The sequence below is a fragment of the Anolis sagrei genome, chromosome 5, assembly GCF_037176765.1.
Source record: "Anolis sagrei isolate rAnoSag1 chromosome 5, rAnoSag1.mat, whole genome shotgun sequence".
NCBI classification, from domain to species: domain Eukaryota; kingdom Metazoa; phylum Chordata; class Lepidosauria; order Squamata; family Dactyloidae; genus Anolis; species Anolis sagrei.
The window spans coordinates 155,968,403-155,989,919 of record NC_090025.1 but is presented as its reverse complement, the minus strand read 5'-3'; the positions used below and the strand labels follow the sequence as shown (position 1 = coordinate 155,989,919).

The 21,517-nt window shown below is 37.3% G+C and overlaps 1 protein-coding gene across 4 annotated transcripts in view; it reads right to left on the bottom strand.

Annotated features, from left to right (window-relative positions):
* Positions 1–5,105: 5,105 nt before the first annotated feature.
* NEDD1 (NEDD1 gamma-tubulin ring complex targeting factor) overlaps positions 5,106–21,517 on the bottom strand; it is a 28,967-nt gene continuing 12,555 nt past the window's right edge. For 3 of the 4 annotated variants that reach the window (XM_067469133.1, XM_060777275.2, XM_060777274.2), the window contains exons 6-15: positions 19,338–19,567; positions 17,276–17,477; positions 16,582–16,768; positions 12,362–12,493; positions 11,985–12,032; positions 11,551–11,771; positions 9,897–10,047; positions 9,268–9,424; positions 7,100–7,166; positions 5,106–5,843 (exon numbers count right to left, since the gene is read on the bottom strand). In XM_067469133.1, the coding sequence (XP_067325234.1) occupies positions 5,739–5,843; positions 7,100–7,166; positions 9,268–9,424; positions 9,897–10,047; positions 11,551–11,771; positions 11,985–12,032; positions 12,362–12,493; positions 16,582–16,768; positions 17,276–17,477; positions 19,338–19,567 (1,500 nt within the window). In that variant the 3' untranslated portion in view covers positions 5,106–5,738. The remainder of the gene's footprint in view (positions 5,844–7,099; positions 7,167–9,267; positions 9,425–9,896; positions 10,048–11,550; positions 11,772–11,984; positions 12,033–12,361; positions 12,494–16,581; positions 16,769–17,275; positions 17,478–19,337; positions 19,568–21,517) is intronic. The other variant, XM_060777276.2, reaches the window with a different exon arrangement.

Below are 21,517 nucleotides of genomic sequence, written 5' to 3'. Positions count from 1 at the left end.
GAGTAAACATATTAATGAGTGCACACTAGGCCTGTGTATTAATTATACAGAGATGCCAGGTGCTTGCACCTAGCATTAAAGTGTAATCTAAAAAGACATAACCAGATGGGGTGATACAGGCAAGCATATTTTAAAAATAGATTCTACAGCTGCATAGAAACCTAGCATTTTTTGCTCCCAATTAAGCTCAAGCATTACCGAATAACTCTAAAGAACACAACAAGAAGTGCAAAAAGGTATTTGACATAAAATAAAGTAGTCAGCCTTGTAATCTCTTGGAAATGAGTCAGTTTGGTTATTGGCTTTTGTTGCAACTTTTTAAAGGCCAAAGGTATCACAGTTCATTTTGACATGCTACATTTCGAGTAGTAATAGCTGGTATCCCTGTCACAGAGGATATTCATTCTTCAGGTTTCCCGCTGATCAATAAGAGCTGTCAGGGAATTAATATGCCCCCTTTCCTCCTAAATTTTCTCCTTCTGGAGTTGACAAGGTAAAAATCTTATGACGGCTTCACTGCATCAAGAGGAATTGACGGAAGACAGGTCAATTTCTCTCTAAAAGAGGGAAGTTTTATATGACCACTTTGAGTTCTAATAACACATCAGGAAAATTCCAGCTTAGTGTCAACTGTTACAGCATCTCAGGCCAATATCTTTGATGTTATCAACTATAAAATCATGTAGGTTGGTGATGTTTTAATTTATAAACGTATTTCATTCTAGAATATATTAGACAATTATATATACACTTGAAAATTACAGTAGTGTCTTGCTTATCCAACATAAACGGGTTGGCAGAATGTTGGATAAGCAAAAATGTTGAATAAGAAGGAAAGATTAAGGAAAAGCCTATTAAACATCAAATTATGTTATGATTTTACAAATTAAAGCACCAAAACATCATGTTTTACAACAAATCGACAGAAGAAGCAGTTCAATACACAGCAGTGTTATGTAGTAATTACCGTATTTATGAATTTAGCACCAAAACATCACAATGTATTGAAACAGCAGTGGATCCAGGTGGGAGGCAGACTGCATTGGATAATACAAACATTGGATGAGCGAAGGTTGGACAAGCGAGACTCCACTGTACTAGGAAATCTTGTATTTGGAAATTCTAAGATATATGTATAATGATCTACTTATGTTTAATAATGTGATGTACATAAAAAAATTGCATCAAAGAAAAAAAAGGAAATATAAAAAATAAAGACCGATACCTTTGGGGAGTTAGGGCAGTTTGCAAAGATCATGATGATGATGATGATGATGATGATGATGATGATGACGATGACGATGACTATTATTATTATTATTATTATTATTATTATTATTATTATTATGGGGCCAAATGCCCCTGGCCCCCATAGCTGCCATAGCTTTCCCCACCCAGGCATTCTTACAGGCCTTTCACATTCTACTCAGCAAGGAGATGGTTCCATTTTTGATCAAACTAACAGTTGTCAAAAAAGGAGCCATTCCCTTCTCTGAATGTCAAAAGACAAGATTTTTGTCGATCCTGGGAAAACCTAAAAGAAGCACCAATCTCATCTCTATTCTCAGCAGTCCTTTAAGGTGAAGTGCAAAGAACCACTGCCTTTTCCCCGCCTGAAAAGGTCAGAAGACAATACCACAGAAGAGAGAGTACCGGGGGGTTGTTGCTTTATTTAAGTATTTCCAGAGTGGACTACACTGTTGCCTTTTGCCACTCTGTGCAGGAAGGGGACGGTTCCTTTCTTCATAAGAGTTCAGGTCCAGTAATTACATTGTCCCATGGACCTAGGTTTTAGGGGATTCTTTTAAGTTAAAATTTCTAGACTTTTAAAAAGGATGCAGACTAGTTTCTTGCCAGATAACCAAAAAAAAAAAAAAAAGGGGGGGGGGGGGACGAGATACCAGATTTTTAAAATAATGGATTTTAAGCACAGGCTTAAAATCTAACTGTGATTTAGGTGGTGCACCATGCTAATATTTTAAGCCAGACAATTTTAAAAATTGCAAAAAGATGAATTATTCTGCTCTAACTATTAGGTATCAAATAAAGTACTCAATGTCCTGTGAAGATATTTGTTTTATGTCTAGACATTAGCACATTTTGAATGCTCCATTGATTTTCAGCTTTGCAGCAGGTAAAAGTGTAACAGGACATCTTGTAAGTTCTCTCACATTTAGTGATAGCCTGAGAATGAGTAATGCATTAACGGGGGTGGGATTAGGGGGAAAGGAATAAGACAGGTACTTTTTGACATGTGATATCCAAGTATTTTATATCTACTGCCAAAATATGTATTTTCTATATAAGAAGCTAAAGCTATTCATGCAGTTAAATGTTTTACCTTTCACAGGAATTCCCACAAGTATTATTTCATATCATCATCATCAATTTCAGTGTTAGAACAGTCATCAGCTACAAGTCCCTGATGAAAAGCCTGTACAATTGCTGCAGAAATTTCATTTACTCTACTGAATATCATACAAGCCGTTTGTTACGTGAACAAGGAAACATTTCAAAGGTTACCTTGAAATATGAGAAAGAGCCAACTTTTCTGTTTCCAATCACTATAACCCTATAGATTCAAGAGATTGTCATGTTAACGTTACGATAAAGTCTGATGGGCTTTCTTTTGTTAATATATACAGTCATGGCATAAAGGTCACTTCAATATTGCAAAGCTACAATAGTAACCCCATTCCAACACAGAAGCAAGTTAAAATATTATCATGTCTAAAGCAGATCACTCCAACTGTGTCTCTTCTATTAACAAAAACAAACGAATGGACTTACCTTTAAAATCAACCTCATTGCATCAAGAGGTAGGCTCCCCACCCGTGGCTAATTATAAGGCCAGTCATATTTCAAAAGTTGTATCTATAGGTACTATTCAATTATCCATGCAGAGGCCACAAAGGGCACTAGACAGAGAAAGATAATCCATTTTATTGGGGGGGGGGTGGATGGAGGGGGGCTGAATTTTACCATTTTCTTGTTATTCCCTTCATCCATGTTGCTATCATGGAAACAACCCTCATTTATGGAATGGGAAGTGGGGAGGGGGAATAACCAGTGAAAACGGGGGAAATGGTTTTCCTCCTTCAACACCCCCCCCCCATAAAATGTACTATCCTTCTCTGCCTAATGTCCCCTTGTAGCCTCCACCCACATAATGGAACAGTACCCTATCCACTGAATGAGTTGATAGGGTCTCAGATATTATGATTCGAGACATGGGCCAAAACTAACAAAGTGAAGTTTAACAGTGACAGATGCAAGATACTCCACTTAGGCAGAAAAAAATGAAAGGCAAAGATATAGAATGGGGGACGCATGACTTGAGAGCAGTACATGTGAAAAAGATCTTGGAGTCCTCGTGGACAAGAAGTTAAGCATGAGTCAACAATGTCATGTGGCGCAAAAAAAGCCAATGGGATTTTGGCCTGCATCAAAGGAGCTAGGGAAGTAATGCTACTCCTCTATTCTGCCTTGGTTAGACCACACCTGGAATACTGTGTCCAATTCTGGGCACCACAACTGAAGAGAGATATTGACAAGCTGGAATGTGTCCAGAGGAGGGCGACTAAAAAGATCAAGGGTCTGGAGAACAAGCCCTATGAGGAGCAGCTTAAAGAGCTGAGCATGATTAGCTTGAAGAAGAGCCATGTATAAATATGTGAGAGGAAGTCATCGGGAGGAAGGAGCAAGCTTCCTTTCTGCTGCCCTGGAGACTAGGAACAGAACAATGGCTTCAAACTACAAGAAAGGAGATTCCATCTGAACATGAGTAAGAACTTCCTGACTGTGAGAGCTGTTCAGCACTGGAACTCTCTGCCCTGGAATGTGGTGGAGGCATCTTCTTTGGAGGCTTTTAAACAGAGGCTGGATGGCCATCTGTTAGGGGTGCTTTGAATGCAATTTTCCTGCTTCTTGGCAGAATGGGGTTGGACTGGATGGCCCATGAGGTCTCTTCCAACTATATGATTCTATATAGTTTTACTCTTGTCACACATGGTTCCCTGATCAGTTTAATGTTATCTGCAAACTTATTGAGCATCCTCTCTTACTTCTTCTTTCAAGTCATTTAGAAAGATGTTGTACAATATTATGGCACCTCTCTTCATTCATTGCCAAGCTGACAAATTATATCCTTTCAGATACGATGGAACTGAAACTTCTATCAGCATTAAGCCAAGTCTTTACCAACATTTTAATAAGCCTATTTCTCTTTTATTCCCAAACAAAACATACACATCACCTTCAACCTTCTTTACAGGATCTAGCCTTCAGGCCCACATTATTTTTATCACACTTACCTGGGCACATTTTTTAATATTCTACTTACATTTGGTTCCCAGACCTGGGTAGCAAACTAAAGGAAAGGACTAACTAAAACACAACTGGTGAACTAGGTGATTGAACCACTCTACTTCTGCAGACATAAGCTAGATCTACATTAGACTTGTCAACTCTCAAATAATGCCACTGAGATATGCTCAACTTCATTCCCTGAAATCCATTCAAACATTTTATGTGTTGCTTATAGATTCATAACCACATGTAAAAGTTTACTTTGATCTATGCTAAAACTGATTTTGTAAAATTTTCTATTCTGCCAGAATTACCTACCTTTCCCTTTTTGTATTTTAAGTATAGCTATCCATACCATATTAAACAGATAAGTGCATGCACATGGTCCGAAACGTGTTTGATTGACACCAACTGAAAGTTTTTTTAAAACTATATAAGGAGAAAGGAAGTTGCATAAGACTTTAGCTATAGATCATGTAGATCATAGCTTGGGCCCCAGAACTAGAAAGGGTAGGATTCCTACCCCAGAATGGGGAATGAGGGAAATTATCTCATGGTAGGCCAATAGTGTTTCTCTACCATGAATAACCAGGGTATGACAAACAAGGCACATTATGAACCTGGTTTTTACTCCAATCACTTATAAACTGATAGAAAGAAGTTGATGCATCTTTTTAGCCACGGATGCAGAGAAGTAACCACATTTAAGTAAAATGGACAAATGCCAGACTTCTGATCATGAGGAAAAGATTGAGAATTAGATTAAAATCCAGAAACACAGCAATATGAGTCAAGTATGATTATGCAAAAGTCCAGAAATTATTTATTCAAATTGAGCAAATTAATCGGTGTGCTATTAAATTATGTAAATGCTCAAAATAATACAAAACTCAGTTGCATTCAAAAGTTGCACTCTACACTTACAAATCAACATTTAAAGAAAAGAAGTCCATTGCAAAACAAAGCATATATAGTTAACAAAAACAAAACATGAACTCTTGAGAGCCAGACAACCGAATGTTCTTTTTCCAGCCAAAGAAAAAGAAAATCTCATAGACTACGATGCAAAAAAATCAACCAAATGCCTAAATATAATAAATGTATTAGGACAAAGAAAGTTAATAAACTTTTATACAAAATGCATTTCCCATTTAGTTTCCCTTTTTATAAAGGCACTTTGTATGCAGCTAAAACTGGTTAACAATATTTCTGCTAGCTTCTGTTTACAAACATCTTCAAGTTTACCATAAAAACACTTTGATACAAACATTATTAGTGCATTTTTTCTGGATTAATATGTTATGTATTGCTTTTTCTATAATTATAAAAAGTTCTGGAAAAATACTGAGGGCATATCAGCATAGGTCAGATGAGATCATGATGCCTGAGTACAACAGTTCAACTCATTTTCGTTGCACGAACAGGGATTGTCAGTAGTGGGCTTGCAGTCTTTTGTTTTCTTCCCGCAGTCTCTCATTTTCAGCAACTAAACTGTCATTTAGAGAGTATCTTTCAAGTAAGGCGTGCATTTCATTCTAGAGGTGGAGAATGAAATAAAAATATTGCTAGTAAAAATATTTCCCAAAGTGGTTTGTCAATCAATGCTAATTATAAAGGCTACATGTATATTTTGGTTTTTGCTATGTTGTAACACTGTATGACAATGATTTCTTACAGATTTTTACACAGAGGAATTATTTACTTAATAATTTCTAGCTTGAATCAAGCTTGGAAAACTTATTCTGTTACTCAGTTTAGAAATCATCTTTCTTGGGTAACAATTAATACACAGCACAAAGTTGATTTGTGGAATTGTTTACAAAAGAGGCTACAATAAAAGAAAACTGGCAAGAGTAAAACAGGAATTGGATTGAGTGAATTTAAAGTATTTCAGCTGAGCAAGGTTTTTGTGACATCTGAGAGACTATCCAGACAGTGTCACTAAATATCTGATTGCCTCAAATTTTACCAACTGAAATCTAATAACATCAAACAACCCCTTTAATAAATTTCTGTTAATGCCGTGGCCTGTTTCAAGTGATAGAGTTTCATGTCATTATTTTTAAAATATTTTATTGGAGTTTGGTGACAGTTTTGTGTTTAAATAAAGGCTATGTTCCTCCATCCTACAAGTAAACAATCTTCTATCCAGTCTCATCCTTTTTTACTCTTTATATTTATTGATCTAATCTTGAAGTGCTTCAACAGAACATTGTGTAGCACTGATGGCAATGGGTATAGATTAGAGTTAAGGAAGTCTGGAAAATAGTGGTAAGGAGTTACATAGACTTAGAGAAATTTCCCTCAACATTTTAAAGAAAAATTCTACACATGTGGAGGGACACTGGTACCCTCACATATAAGTACTTAGTTCCCACATGGCTTTCTACATTTTTCATGTCAACTTCCAGCTACAAAGCAGTCAGAAAATAACATATATTTCTATAGAAGAACAAAATTAAAAGCTTTAGAAAATCAAGGGCCACCATAATTTCACCTTAACAGTTAATCTTTCCTTTCGCGTGCTTGATGTAATTTATTTCTTTGTGTATGTCTTTATATATCTGCTTCATTGAATAAAAATATTTAATCTTTCCAATAACAACTGCCCCCCCCCCATTTTATCTACCCCATTTTATATCATATGACTGAAACAGTCCAATCCTTCCTTGCAGACTTCCTTTTCTTATATTTCTATCTGAGCTAGAAGACCAAACACTACAGCTTTTGGGACAGATTTCTATTTGAAACAGCATGTTAGCACATATACCTACTTCTTTTTCATACATACCAGCTGCACATGAAACTGTTTGATCATCTCCACTTGCAAATTTACAATGTCACGATGCCAAGCTTCCCTAGGAGAACAAAAGCTATGAATCTTCCATTTGTATGCACATGCTTAGACTTTTCAATTTCAAAATGGCGGAATTTCAGGGTAGATCACATTTCATCATAACTCACCCCTTATTAATTCAGTGATCATGTTTTGGGAGGGTTTTTTTTGGGGGGGGGGGGCATTAGAGCTAAGACACCTTGAGGATGAGCACAGGTCCTTTCCTTCCTTTGTTCCAATCCATCCTCAGAATCAGATTCCTAACAAATCAACCAATGCATTGCATTTTTATAGACACTGATAAATGGGATGCAGACAAATAGGGCATCTACTCTCTTACTAAAACTTCACTCCTGGCAGCACTTTGAATTCCCCTTTACCTTGAAACACCGGAGTGCTCTTTCTCCTCTACAATGCAATATTAATAGGAAATCACAAAGGAAAAATCTGCTGGTTCCACTTTCCAGCAAATCATTCCTTCTCAGTGCCATTTTGCAGTGCAAGACATAAGATAGAAACAGAATACTCTGATGAAGGTATGAGTTGAAGAAAGCTAAAAAGTTAGAGATCACAGAGGAACTCTGTGGAAAATACAAGCGTTTTTCAGCAATCAATCCTGAAATGAGCAAATAATATCTGATTCCAAGAAATGCATTATACCAACATGGTATTTGCCATAAATCTGTTAAATTGTTCCTAACAGATTTTTTAAGAAATGTAATTGTTCCAGATGCACAGTAACACAAATTCCAGCCAACATTCTTCATCAATAACAAACAGCTTCATATTACATTTACCAGTAGATTTTTACTCTGTGGCACATCAAATTGACTAAATTTGAAGAGAGACCAAACCATTATTTCTTTAATCTATTATTCTGTCTGGTAAATGTGTTTTCAAATGGTAGAAGAAAGTTTTCAAGAGCTCATTCCAGTGGCTTCTGATCTAACTCATTTACCCCTTCCATTACTCCTAATTCTAATAGAAATTCCATTGTCACATACAGTAATGTATTTTTCTAATGAGAAAGGCTAGAAAAGCATCTCAAAGACAAAAGTTGCACATAAAGGAAAAAACTGACTATTTCTTAAGCAATAATATGGCCCTTCAATCTGGCCAACCTTTTTGGGGAAGATGGGAAAAACATGTTTACATTTACATTTAATAGACATGTACATTTGAAATCAGCTTGGGATGTAGTACTGCAACATCAAGGCTGTTAACATTAACCCCTACATTCCAAGAGCTGAGAGCCCCTAATTATTTCAGTGGGAAGAGGGAGATGAGAACCCACACAACAGTAGGCTGGAGAAAGGCACTGCAGATGTTGGGCTGTAACTTACATCAGATATAACCACCATAGCCATTGGTAAGAACTGAAGTTCAACAACAACCGAGGGGTTATCCGCGGTTGTGCTACAGGGAAGCTGACTGTGGCCTCACATCTCCTTTGCTGGACACAGAATGTGGTGCTGATATGCTGCTTCTTCAACTGCTGCCACCACTATGTAAAAAGGGCACATGGATACCTTCTGGACATGCATTTGTTTATCTCATTTTCCAGGAGTGCTGTTTACTGAAGGAGATTATGTGGCGATATGCAGTTAAGCAAAACATTCAATTCCCCAAACAAAGCAACTGGGGGGATTTGGCACAAATATTGTGATTTGCATGTGGCAGGAGAATCATGAGCATAACGAATTTACTGTTTTTCACCCCATGTAAAAGCCTTTGTACCAAAACTATGCCCTACTTCTCTGAACTGTGACTTTAAAGGGGCATTCTAGGATTCCTATAGTATGGCATGGGATAATCTACCAGAGAGGTGGAGGTGAGATGATGTCTCCACATTGCGGTCTGCAGCAGACAAAGCAAAGCTTAATAGTTTAAGTTGCCTAAGGAAATGAAATGTATCACTTCCTCTTGCACATCCAGTCTCTTCCATAGTAGGTATAATATGCTAACAAAAAGAAACAAGCCTCCCTCCTACACACACACACACAATTCCATGTATTACTTGAAGGTTTAAATAAATTCAGCACTGTAAACTTCTAAGATATAAAACTCACATTAAGCAATGAATTGAAAAAATATATAGTTATGTCCATTCAAACTTTATTCACCTGAAGTCATCCAGAGTTTCTTGTATCATATTCTGAATGAAATGAATTTGAACTGAAGATAAAGGTGCATTCAACCTGTTGCTTCCAATAGTATCTACTATTTTTTCAGATAATGAACTGGCAACTCCAGCAGTAGCAACAGAAGTTATCTTTGGACCTACACAAAACAATAAAGAAGAGCATTTTATTTAACTAGGCCAAGAAGAGGAGTACACGAGAAAAAACAATTCAGTTTCACACTCCAGCTCATATATGCTGGGGTTAAGAATATGAACCTCCAGCTAACAGAAGAATAATCCTGGAAAATTACATAAACACATTGTGCATGATTTGTCACACATGGAGTTATAATATTTAACATGCACCTCCTCGGGAATGCATCAACAGCATTTATTTATTTATTTATGGCATTTGTAGCCCGCCTTTCTCAGCCTTACGGCAATTCAAAGTGGCTTACAGAAATTGGCAGAATTTGATGCCATACATCCATAAAATCTAGTAAAGCTTATTATTTTCTATGTAAAAGGGGGGGGGGGAGTAGTCTGAAATCATTTATTTTCCTTTCAATTAACTTAGGATGCCAGATCATTAGCCACAGGTCTTGTAACAAAAATATGACTTATGCTTACTAGTTGAGGTAGTACTACCATTCACTGGTGATTCATAGGCCAATTGAGCCTGAAGATTCTTCAGAAGCCTTTCTCGAGAATCAGGACTCTTGACTACGTTTATCAATGGCGGAGAATTTAGATTTGGAGAATCAGAGCTACATGAGCTGAACTTTTGGAGAGAAGATACAAATAACTATTAAAACTCCAAAACTGTAAAAAGAAGAGTTAAGACAGAGCAATAGATATCAAACTCCACTGTTAACATGGGCTCTGCAAGATAAACAAGAGACCTCCTTGAGGATTAGTGACACGGGTCAGTCCCTTTGAACAACTAGTGAAAGTTGTTCAATTCGTGACAGGAAACATTCATTTCAGGAGGGAAAAAACTCTGTATGAATATATCCCTACTAGCAGTCATCTAGGCATATATTTTTTAGAAATCTATAGACCTGCTAAAGATAGATATCACAACCATTAGTGTGGTGGTTCTGGCAACGTAATGCCTTCCAGAAATTTGGGGACGCTTTTGTGTGTGTGTGTGCCTTTAAACCACCTTAAATGTCAACTTATAGTGACCCTGTGGATTTCAAAGGATTGTTTTAGGCAAGGGGTACACTGAGACAGTTTGCCATTTCCTTCCTCTGAAATACAGCCCATATCACATGGCATTTCTTGCTGGTTTCCTATTCAAAGAACAACGGCTGACCCTGCTAAACTTCCAAGATCAGATGAGATCTGGCACCTTTGGGGTATTTAGTCTTATTAGGCCTACAATTTCCATGGCCCTGAAGTACAAGCAATGCCGACTGAGGCTTATAGGTGTTGTGGTCGAAAATAAGAGGGCAGTCAAATTGCTTTGAATGAAGGCCCCACTTTCTTTCTATATGTCAGCTACAGCATCAAAATGTACATGAATTTATGTACTGTATGAGACAATGGGCCCCCTGGTGGCGCAGTGGGTTAAACTGCTGAGCTGCTGGACTTGCTGACCAAAAGGTTGGTGGTTCAAAATTGGGGAATGGAATGAGCTCCCGCTGTTAGGCCCAGCTACTGCCATCCTAGCAGTTTGAAAACATGCAAATGAGTAGATCAATAGGTACTGCTTCTGCGGGAAGGTAATGGCACTCCATGCAGTCATGCCCGCCACATGACCTTGGAAGTGTCTTCGCCCAATGCCAGCTCTTAGGCTTAGAAATGGAGATGAGCACCACCGCTCAGAGTCGGACACGACTAGACTTCATGTCACGGGAAACTTTTGACTTTTTACTATGAGACAATATTAATAAAGTCAAGGGAAGTTCATTCATGACTAACTTGTAAAAGTGATTTTAATCAGGTCCAAATGTAAGTAATTGGATCTAATACATTCTGTCTACACTGATATGTTCTCCAAGCATGATTACCTCCAATCCAGTTAGAGGACAGTTCCATATTTTGATTTAGAATTAACCAGCGAGTAAAAATGTGCAAGTAATTCTAATGATGTTTAACTCCAAAAGTGAAATAGAAGATGGAAATGTGTACTAAATTGGGGCAGAAGATTGATGCAGATCTCTAGTTTACTCTGACAGAACAACGATATCATTTATGTCGGCTTCCATCCAGCAAAATGCAGATGTAACGGAAAAATGCATGGAGATATCCCGTTATAAGTAGCTGAAGCTCACTGTACCAGCATGTGTTCTCTAGACTCTGGTCTTCCGTTATTTGCTTTCTTAGCTTCCACATCTGGGTTCCCATCCTCTTCTTTGATAGGAGAGCCAACAAATACGTTTAGTGGACTAGAATGCAGTATATGTGAGCTAGATCCTGTTTGACCTTTTCTTACAGGTAAAGCAGCATTGAACTGGGAGAGAAAATCCAAACTTGAAAGATATGGTTGAAAATCCAAACCTAGAATGCAAAGCAAAAACACATATCTGTAGTATTTACATTTTGAATATTATCTGAAAAGAAATTTAACATAAATATTATATTAATTTCCCTCCCAACAGACACACACAGTTCTCTTCAAATCATTTGATTTACTACTACTTTACAAGCTGGCTGCACTATTCAGTTGCTACTATTACTATGGCAATAAAAAATATTACAAAAAGTGCTTACCATCAACCTTTCCTGAAACATCTTCACTTGTTTTACAAGCTGCAGCATCTAAAAGACATCAGAGCAATAAATACTGACTGTAAAAGGAAAATAACTATAAATGCAAAACCAGAATCACAGCTCTCTACCTGAATGTTTGTTCCAACCCCACAACTGCTATTTAAGCTTTTAATGCTTGGGATTACCGTTCAGCTATCGTAAGAGTAAACCAACTAATCCAGTTACAATAATTTTGAAAAACAGGTTTACTAGACACTCCATACCTTGAACAAGATAGTAAGTGTTTTTACTGCAGGAGATTAGAGAAAATACTAGTTTTAATGTACTGCATGGAGACTTGGCACTAAGTCTACTTTTTAGTTTTAGGGTCAACTTACCATCCCGAAGTGGGGAGAACAAATCGCCCAAACTATTTCTCCCCAAATCATCAGAATTAGTTAAGCTGGAGGTATTCCCATGATCAATTTCTTTGGAAGGAATCACATCCAAGCTGCTGCTGCGAGGGAATCCTACAAGGGGAACACATCCATTTTCCTGAATAAAAGAGTTGTTTTAATGGCAAACAATGCTTTCTTCATGAAATTATCAATTCAATACTACACTTTTCATTTCCATATTTAAAAAAATGTTCACTTCAGAATGACATACTAGAATAAGTTATCTGTTTTATGATTAGAGGAAAGCTATCAACATATGCACAGAGAGAGAGCTCTCTGTATCAACATCAAATCATCCACACGTAGAAAATATTTTTTAAAAAATCAAAAAGCAAATCTTGATTTTGCCACTTTATATGATGAACACCATTTTATTGTGCCATTGTACATAATAAGACTTGAGCATCCTTATTTTGGTATACACAAATGGATATCTATTATTATTATTATTATTATTATTATTATTATTATTATTATTATCTTCATCTTCATCATCATTATCTTTATTTATATCCTGCCTTTCTCCCAATGAGGGCTCAAGGTGGCTAACATTTATCCACACTAAACAGTTTAAAAAGAGCAATACAGAAGTGAAAAAACAATTAAATAATAACAGTGTAGTAAAAACAGAATTAAAATACAGCAAATACATTTAAATGGCCTTTAAAACTCATATTTCCCCTAATCCCACCCGTCCTCCCCAGAGGATCCCTTACCCTTCCCCAAAAGCCTGTTTGCAGAGGAAGGTTCCAATGTAGTAAGAAGCATATTTTGCTGAGTCCTATTGCATTTATGTCTACAGAATCATGGTTTAGATTGGAATTCACACAAAACTTATAACCATTACCAAGAACAATCTGTCAACAAGTTAAGCAAAAACAAAAACAAAAAGATACAACAGAACCTGTTGTCTTAGCACATCAATTTTGTGGACAAAGTGAATTAATGAAGACAATTCCAGCTCCTGTGGACTATTTTCCCTTAAGTATTAACTAGCAATGAAGAACTGTTTGATACTGAATAGCTTTGACAGAAAACTCTCCAACAGTATTTCACAAGGAAGTGAATGAGCATGTGCTAAAAGCTCTCTCTGTTTCACAAGGTAGATTATGTTGTCTGCTTGGGTTAACTTTCAATGTATCACATAAGGCTTAATTGAATGTCACACACACACAAAAAAGAAAACTCAACATATTCAGTTATTTCAAAGGAAACAAAACCATAGAGCAACAGTCCTTATTTGCAAAAAAAGTAAGAGCTGAACCTAGTTTTTTACTTGATAAGGGCAGACAGTTGATTTAATGATATAGACCCGTGATGGCGAACCTATGACACGCGTGTCAGTACTGACACGCGTAGCCATTTCTACTGACACGCGGCCCGCCCGCTAGTCAGCCGCTGCTTCAGCAAGGGCAGAGGAGGGGCAAGGAAGAGGAGGATGGGAGGAAGAGGCATCAGGACGAGGAGGATTTGCAAAGCAGGGACAAAGCAAGAAATTAAGCTTTTGCATTGAGCGCGCGTCCTGGGGGGGGGGGCGCTCTTGAGGAGGAGGCAGAAAAGCCATGCATGGGGCGAGGGAGAAGGGAAAGACGCGCACTCTGCTCTTCCTCTCTCGCCCTGCGCAGAGAAAAGTGTGCACCTTTCCCTCCTCCCATGCCCCGTGCGGCAGTAAAGGGTTAGAACTTACATGCCAAGTGTGAGAGCCAGGTGGTAAAGGCGTGCACGGGGCATGGGAGGAGGGAAAGGTGTGCCTTTCCTGCCTCTGCCACCGAGGAAGGCGTGCGCAGGGTGAGAGAGGAAGGGCAGAGTGCGCGCCTTTCCCTTCTCCCTCGCCTCACCCCACGTGCGGCTTTTCTACCTCCTCTTGGCCCTGCCCCCACCACCGTGGCCGCGCATGGGACAGGGAGAAGGAGAGCAAGGCTGCGGAAAACTCTGGGCTGGGGCTTCCTCCTCCCCTGCCGCCACCTTCTCTCTCGCCCTGTGCCTCCTCTCGCCCTGGGTTGCCCACTGCGCTTGGGAAGAGAGAGAAAGAGAGAGAGAGAGAAGGCAGCGGCAGGCCTGCGTTAGTGTTTGGGTCTCCTGGCTCTCACAGTTGGCATGTAAGTTCTATATGACAAGGTTATTTCAATTCAGTGGTTGTTGGAGTTTGGAATGCTTTTTAATGGCAGAGGAATTATACAGCCCAGCAACACCCAAATGTCAAGGCTGGACTAGATGACCTTTGGGGCTCCCTTCCAACTGTCTTATAACAATAATAATAATGCATAGTAATGTAATAGTAATTCTATCTTCCTGCCTGGCAGAAGGGGGCTGGACTAGGTGACCTTTGGGGCTGGTTTCCAACTGCCTGAGTCTTATAACAATAATAATGCATAGTAACGTAATGTTTTGGTTTATTAAATATAGTTATATATTACAATTATATATATATATATATTGGTTATTTATACTAAATATTGCGAAATTATGGGTTTTTTTCTTGAAGTGACACACCACCTGAATTATGTTCGGTTTTTTGGAGAATTTTGACACACCACGTTCAAAAGGTTGCCCATCACTGATCTAGACCCTTGATTTTCAACTTTTTTTCAGTCACTTTTTCACTTGAACAGAAAAAAATCCCAAACCATTCACTGCTTATGACAAACAATGGTTTCAGATTTTCAGCTCTTAATTTGTAATAAGCATTGTAAATCACACCTACAGCACTGTTGCAAAATGGCTACATAAACATAACTTCTGCAGCCACAAGTATTACTAGCTGAACTTTAGCTATCAGAGTCATCATTCCATCTTGCTGGAAATAGGAACTTATACTAGTTATTTGTTATGTATATAATTGTGATTGCTTACTATATTGTACGTATATATATTGATATGTAGTTTTTCCTTAACTCTATGTTGTTTGAGGTTGTGGAAGAGACTGATCAGATCTGGGGCAAATCAGACTGAGACTCCATTTCAGTCACTTTTTCACTTGAACAGAAAAAAAACCCATTTTTAGAAATCAGTTGGAATAAGGAGTTGGAATAAGAAAGGATAATCAGAAAAAAACTCCATTTTTAGAAGTCAGTACAGTATGCAAGTTGGCAGTGTCAAGATACTGCAGTGTATAGTCAGTCTGTATTGAGTTAATGTATTAGACTGAAGAGTGTTAGTCTAAATGCAAAGAAGAAGAGACTAAAACAGAATGCTTTAGAGAACTTACTGTTTAAACTATCAACTAATAAGAAAAGTACCTCTATGCTGAATACATGAAGTTTGTAAGTAAATCAACTATGTTACTTTTAAGACTACTTATTTTGGTCTCTTGCGAGCATGATTTAAAAAGCAATATATTTTATGGGAGAGTATATGTTTTTTGTGCATTGGCATACCTTTGTTCCTAACAGTTCAGAGAGATAACCAGGTATATCAGTCTAACAACTGAGAAGCCTAATTTGCCCTGAATGAATATTAGTGGCTATTTACCACTAAGGAGAAGATTCACTCAAATGAGTATTTAACTCTTCTCAGGAAGATCATACCTTACAAAAGCTTATGATTATTCCAAATAGTGTGAATGCCAATTAATCCCCAAAAGGGTCACACTCTGGAGATTCTTAGTTTTCCAAAAGGTTATGATCTCTAAAAGGCCATGCCTTTCCAAAACTTCTCATTTGAGAAGGATATTTTAATGGTTCTGGCAATGGGAAGGAGTTGGAATAAGAAAGGATAATCAGTAACATCTGCTCCTAGGTTTTAAGGAACAGAGTAGCCTTCTGGTCCTGCTGGGACCTTTTTACAACAAAAAGCCAGGGCAGGGAAACTTCAGAACATTTTAAACTCAGCAGAACTGGACATACTGCTATGCTTGTCTCGAACGGCATTTTAACAACAGGTGATAGAGTTGTAATGTCTGTGTTAAAGTTACATATGATAAAACAAATGGATAAAAGCAGACTGTCTAAAGTGTGCATAGGTTTTGTGATATTTCGGTAGTATTCTAGCAACATTAAACATCAAATACAGATATATCACACATTAATAATGTATACCTTAGTTGGGATATAAGAACTTTGGTATTTTTAATGGCTTAAGCAAAATTCAGAATACCACCGAATTCTCCATTGTTATAATGTCTCCTCTTCACTTTTCCACAAATTTCAGGGGGTTTGTACCTGATTTATCCTGAAGAGCATCAGCTCCTTTAATTTCAGCAGCTGGTATGGACTGTGGCAGGAAAGTAGGAGATATGTTGGACGTCAAGTTTTTTATCATGCTAGCACTCTGAATTCCCGCAGTACTGCCTGTTGCTTTGACATCTGATCTCTTGCAAGCCTGCTTATGTGAGGCTTTAAGACTTGACTAAAAACAAAAATAAATTCATCAGAAGTGCTTTGTTCAAAACGAAAGCAATGAAACAGTCTTTTATATTATTTAACCTCTTTACATCTTTAATAGATTTTACCCTGTTCAAGCCATTTATTTTAATCTGAAATTTTAATTTTAAATTGCATATTATTCAATATGCCCTAAAGTCCTGTGATAAAGAGCAGGACTGCAGTATTTAAATTAAACAAATACAGAAAGTTTAAACTCCTCTTTTTTTCCTTGGAAGATATCAAAAATGCAGTGGAAAAATATTTGGATGAAGTATTTGAGTATTTAAATCAGGAATGGGCACTAAGGAAGGGGGCCTGGTATGTGCGATGACCCCTTTTTCCATAGCTATAGTTGTAAGCAACTATTATAGTAACATATTGCAAAGCCTGGCATACGACATTTCCTGACTGCTGGTGCCTATTTACCACAACTAGATATATTTCCACATTTTAACCTACACATGATTAGTTGAAGCACAAGATCTCTTACCCTTGAAAAATTATTATAGTGCTGCAGTGCTATGCATTTCACAGAGGTTTTGTGAGCACTGACTGATTTCACAGGTGCTGTCAGTTTTCTTAAGTCATAATGGTATATCTTTCCGCGTGAAGAACCAATTGCCAGGGAAGTTCCTTCAGGCATGAATTCTACAGCAGTTAGAGGAGCTTCTGCTACTAAAGTCTTCAACTGCCTTTATGAGGAAAAAGAAAAAAAATAGAACAAACACCAAAAAAAAAAAAAGAGAGAGATAAAGAATACAACATAAAATGGCATGCAGTTTCCAGAATAAAATATATGTATCTGTCCTGAGATTTGTCATTGCCAAGTCAAGACTGGCATTGAAATTATCCAAAATAAACATTTCCTGATATGCCACCATAATTTTAAATTCCTTGATTCAGTCATATGGTTACTGATCAATGGTCAGTACATGTGTAAAACTCAAGGCTCATGGGCCAAATCCATCCTGCCGCATCATTTAATGTGGCCAGTAAAGTCCAGACGCTCCCTGTGCTGGCACCGTTCCTTTCTACCAAGCACCGGCTGCATCCTCTGTTTCAAATATAGCAGGAACCTAGTTGCAAGGAAGAATGTTTCTGGTCCATTTCCCTCCTAGCTGAGCCAGAATGCAGCAGCCTTCATTCCATGGCACAAAGTTGGAAGGGGATTTTGAAGCAAAGTGGCTCCCACCACTTTTATCTTTCACACAAACTGTCTGGGTACCTTGGTAGGAGGTGTTTTAGGCTTTTAATACTAAAGCAATATACTTCCATCTTTCTATTATTATTATTCATTTATTTATATTGTGGCATGCATTAGGCTTTCAATGCCAGAGCAACGTACCATATATACTCAAGTATAAGCCCACCTGAATATAAACTGAGACACCTAATTTTACCACAAAAATCTGGGAAAACCTATTGACTCATGTATAAGTTTAGAGTGGGAAATGCAGCAGCTACTGGTAAATTTCAAAATAAAATTAGATATCAGTAAAATTACATTAACTGAGGCATACAGCTTCTCCTGTCCTCTTGGTACAGCAACACAGCTGGGTTGCTGTGCTGAGAGGAGAGGTCAAACGCCTTCCTCTCCTCTCTCGGCACAGAGATCCAGCTGGGCTGCTGTCCTGAAAGGGGAGGAGGCATGCAACTGGTAGAAGCCCTGGAAAAGGCTTCAGGCCCACGCCTTCCTGCCAGGAACCTCACTCAAGTATAAGCCAAGGGGGCCTTTTTCAGCATTAAAAGTGTGCTGAAAAATTAAGCTTATACTCGAGTATGTACAGTAAATGCATTTATAATGCTTTTATAATAGCATTATAATGCTATTATAAACCGCCCTTTGAAGGCAAGCATAAGGCTGATGTGGACCTCAGTGAAAATGAGTTTGACACCCCCAGTCTATTTAAATTAATAAATACACATAAGCCTACATTCTTCAAGCACAGATGTGCATCTGGTTACTACCAGAAGTCACAGAGCTTAGTTCTGATTGAAGCGTGCAGGTCAGCAAATGGAAAACCCAGAATCAATGTCTTGCCTTCTATACATAGATTCTGCTGAGTTTCTCACTTTTCCTCTCTTTTGTTTCAGAATCAGAGACTAATTCAATTAATTCTTTTGGCCTTACACTATGTCTTAATATGATAAGCCAATGTAGACTTCCGCTTTCATTAGCACTCCCTTCTCTCACACATACACACACCACATATAAACATTTATGCATAAATATTCCAGCAGTTTTCATATTACCATAAAAACAGAAAACAACTCAAGCAAGAAACCATATGTTTCTTTGGATTTTAAGAATACTCTAAAACAAGTGTCACAAAAGCAAACTTTGCTGCACAGTAAAGAACCAAAATCAATCAATCATGGGAATAAAAGACAAATGTTCTAATCTATTTATATAATTAAAGACATAAGACTCTGAACTTATTTTGGTATCATTTTGTTGTTTACTGATAACCAACATTTCATAAAATGTATTATTTCATAGTGTAAGCCATGGGCGATCTCTTTAAAAAAAAACTTGAAAAACGTATGCCTACCTTTTACTTGAGGTGTCATAGAGATTTATTCTTTTATCCAAACCTACAGTTACAAGTAGAAGTTCACTGATGGGGGAAAAACAGATTTCTTGTGCTGGGGCTTTATGAGTATTTTCAAAATTATGATAAGGAGTTTGACTATTGACATCCCACAGAGTTATGTTTCCACTATCAGAAGCACTGCCCAACAATGCTTTCTTAAATGGAGAATATTTCAAGTGTCGAACAGGCTGTAAGGAAAATAATATACATGTATAATATGTTTATAACAGTACATAGAACAATCCACAAGTTCTACATGTATGACTGATTTCAGACTAAATTAATCATAATTACAAAGAATTAATGAAATTTCAGTCATGATTAACATAAGCACCATGAATTCCACTGGGTCTTAATGGGCAACACAGACAAAATCCTGGCCTCGAGATTCTAAACCAAAGCAAATGTTTGGGGTTTTGTTTATAATGCTAATATTTCAATGAGTGGGTGAACTCTACCATTTATTAGGGAGGTAAGACAATGCAGCCTAAAATGTACACATACTTAACATTAAAGTTTTGCTATTGGTTTGTTAAGGAAGAAGTTGAAAATTGGTTTTTGGCAACAACTCACGATACATTCCCATGACCAACTAAACATTATCTTAGTGTATAACAATTACTGATGTTATGAACCAACTACATCTGATTTGTTGTCACTGTAATTTATAAAAATCCTAATAACTGGATAATGGTTCTCAGATGTATTTGGAATCTATTTCTAGATCAAAAAGATTTATAATTTACACATGTTTTGATTCCCTTTCACTACTCCTTTTTGAAAGCAGGTGACAATAACTGACACTTTAACCGACAAAGTATTGAAAACTACTGATGAGGCATAACACATTATGCAGAAATCACAGTATCAAGGCAAAATATTTTATTGCAGTAGAATATATTCCAATCAGTATTTAAATTCACAAAGTTGATGCTGATTTAAAAAGTTACAGGTTTTAATTTTTGTGCAATTTTATTCTCATTTAACTGAGATTACCCAAATTTGCTAGTTTCCTTCTCCCATCTCAATTTCCCTTTGTCTCATATCTATTACATAACTGAATCGGCAAGCAGAGACTATTTCCTCATACTGTATATAGAGCATTGAAAATCACTTATGTACTTTTTACGTGGTGTCAACTGCGTTCCACAGAAAATGCTACATGAAAATGTAGCCTTTATATATGTGCAACTAAGTTAAAAATTTCAAAACTGTAACTGTTGTGCAAAGAGACAGCTCTGCCAGCTAATATTTAAGAGGGCAGTAACTGGTTGTATCAAAAAAGCATATCCTGTACAAATATTCCCATGTTCATAAAGCACTTTGAAAAAAGATACATGAAAATTGTTTACAGGTTTTGTTATAATGAATTTTCAGCAGCAAACATTTTCAGAGCAAAAAGAAGGCTCTAGGAGAACTCTAAAAGTTTGCTGACCTTGATCCACCTTCTACTTATGTATGCTCACAAAACCCATTCCTTTAGTGCTTTTAAGAAAGTCAATTCTTCTTGATTACATGATCCTGGCCAATCAGGGATCATATATTCAGCACTCTGTTATTGCTCATACATTGCCCAACCAGAGAAGATTGAATTTGACACATTATTCAAGAATACAGAATAGAAAAAGTAACACCTGAAAACCCTTTAAGTCAGCATCAGCTCTGACACCATATTTTTATTACAAAAACAGCTATTTCAGATGTTTAGTCAGCAAGTCTGCCATCTAAGTCTTACCAGAGTGACATGCAATTACATTTAACAATGTTTTCAAGTCAAGCAGTTTTGCAGTAACAATGGAAACTTTTGAATCCTGACAGAGTGACAAGTATAATGTCTGCAAGTCCCTACTATTAGGAGTTTTCAAGACTAAAAGATGTGGTTCAACAAGGTACTTAAAATTGTAGCTGACAGAAATATATTTTCTTTATTTCATGAGGCTCTAATTGTCCTTGATTTCAAATGCCTGAAAATACATTTCCAATGCAATCCCAGGGCTCTTTATATGTTAAGTATATAAAATACTCTGAATACACATTCCAAAACATTGTACACAGCATCTGAAAAACATGTAGCAGCAATCCTTCCCTTTTCTCCTTCTATTCCACCCGTCTCTTTTTCAGATCTTGGTAACTAGGAG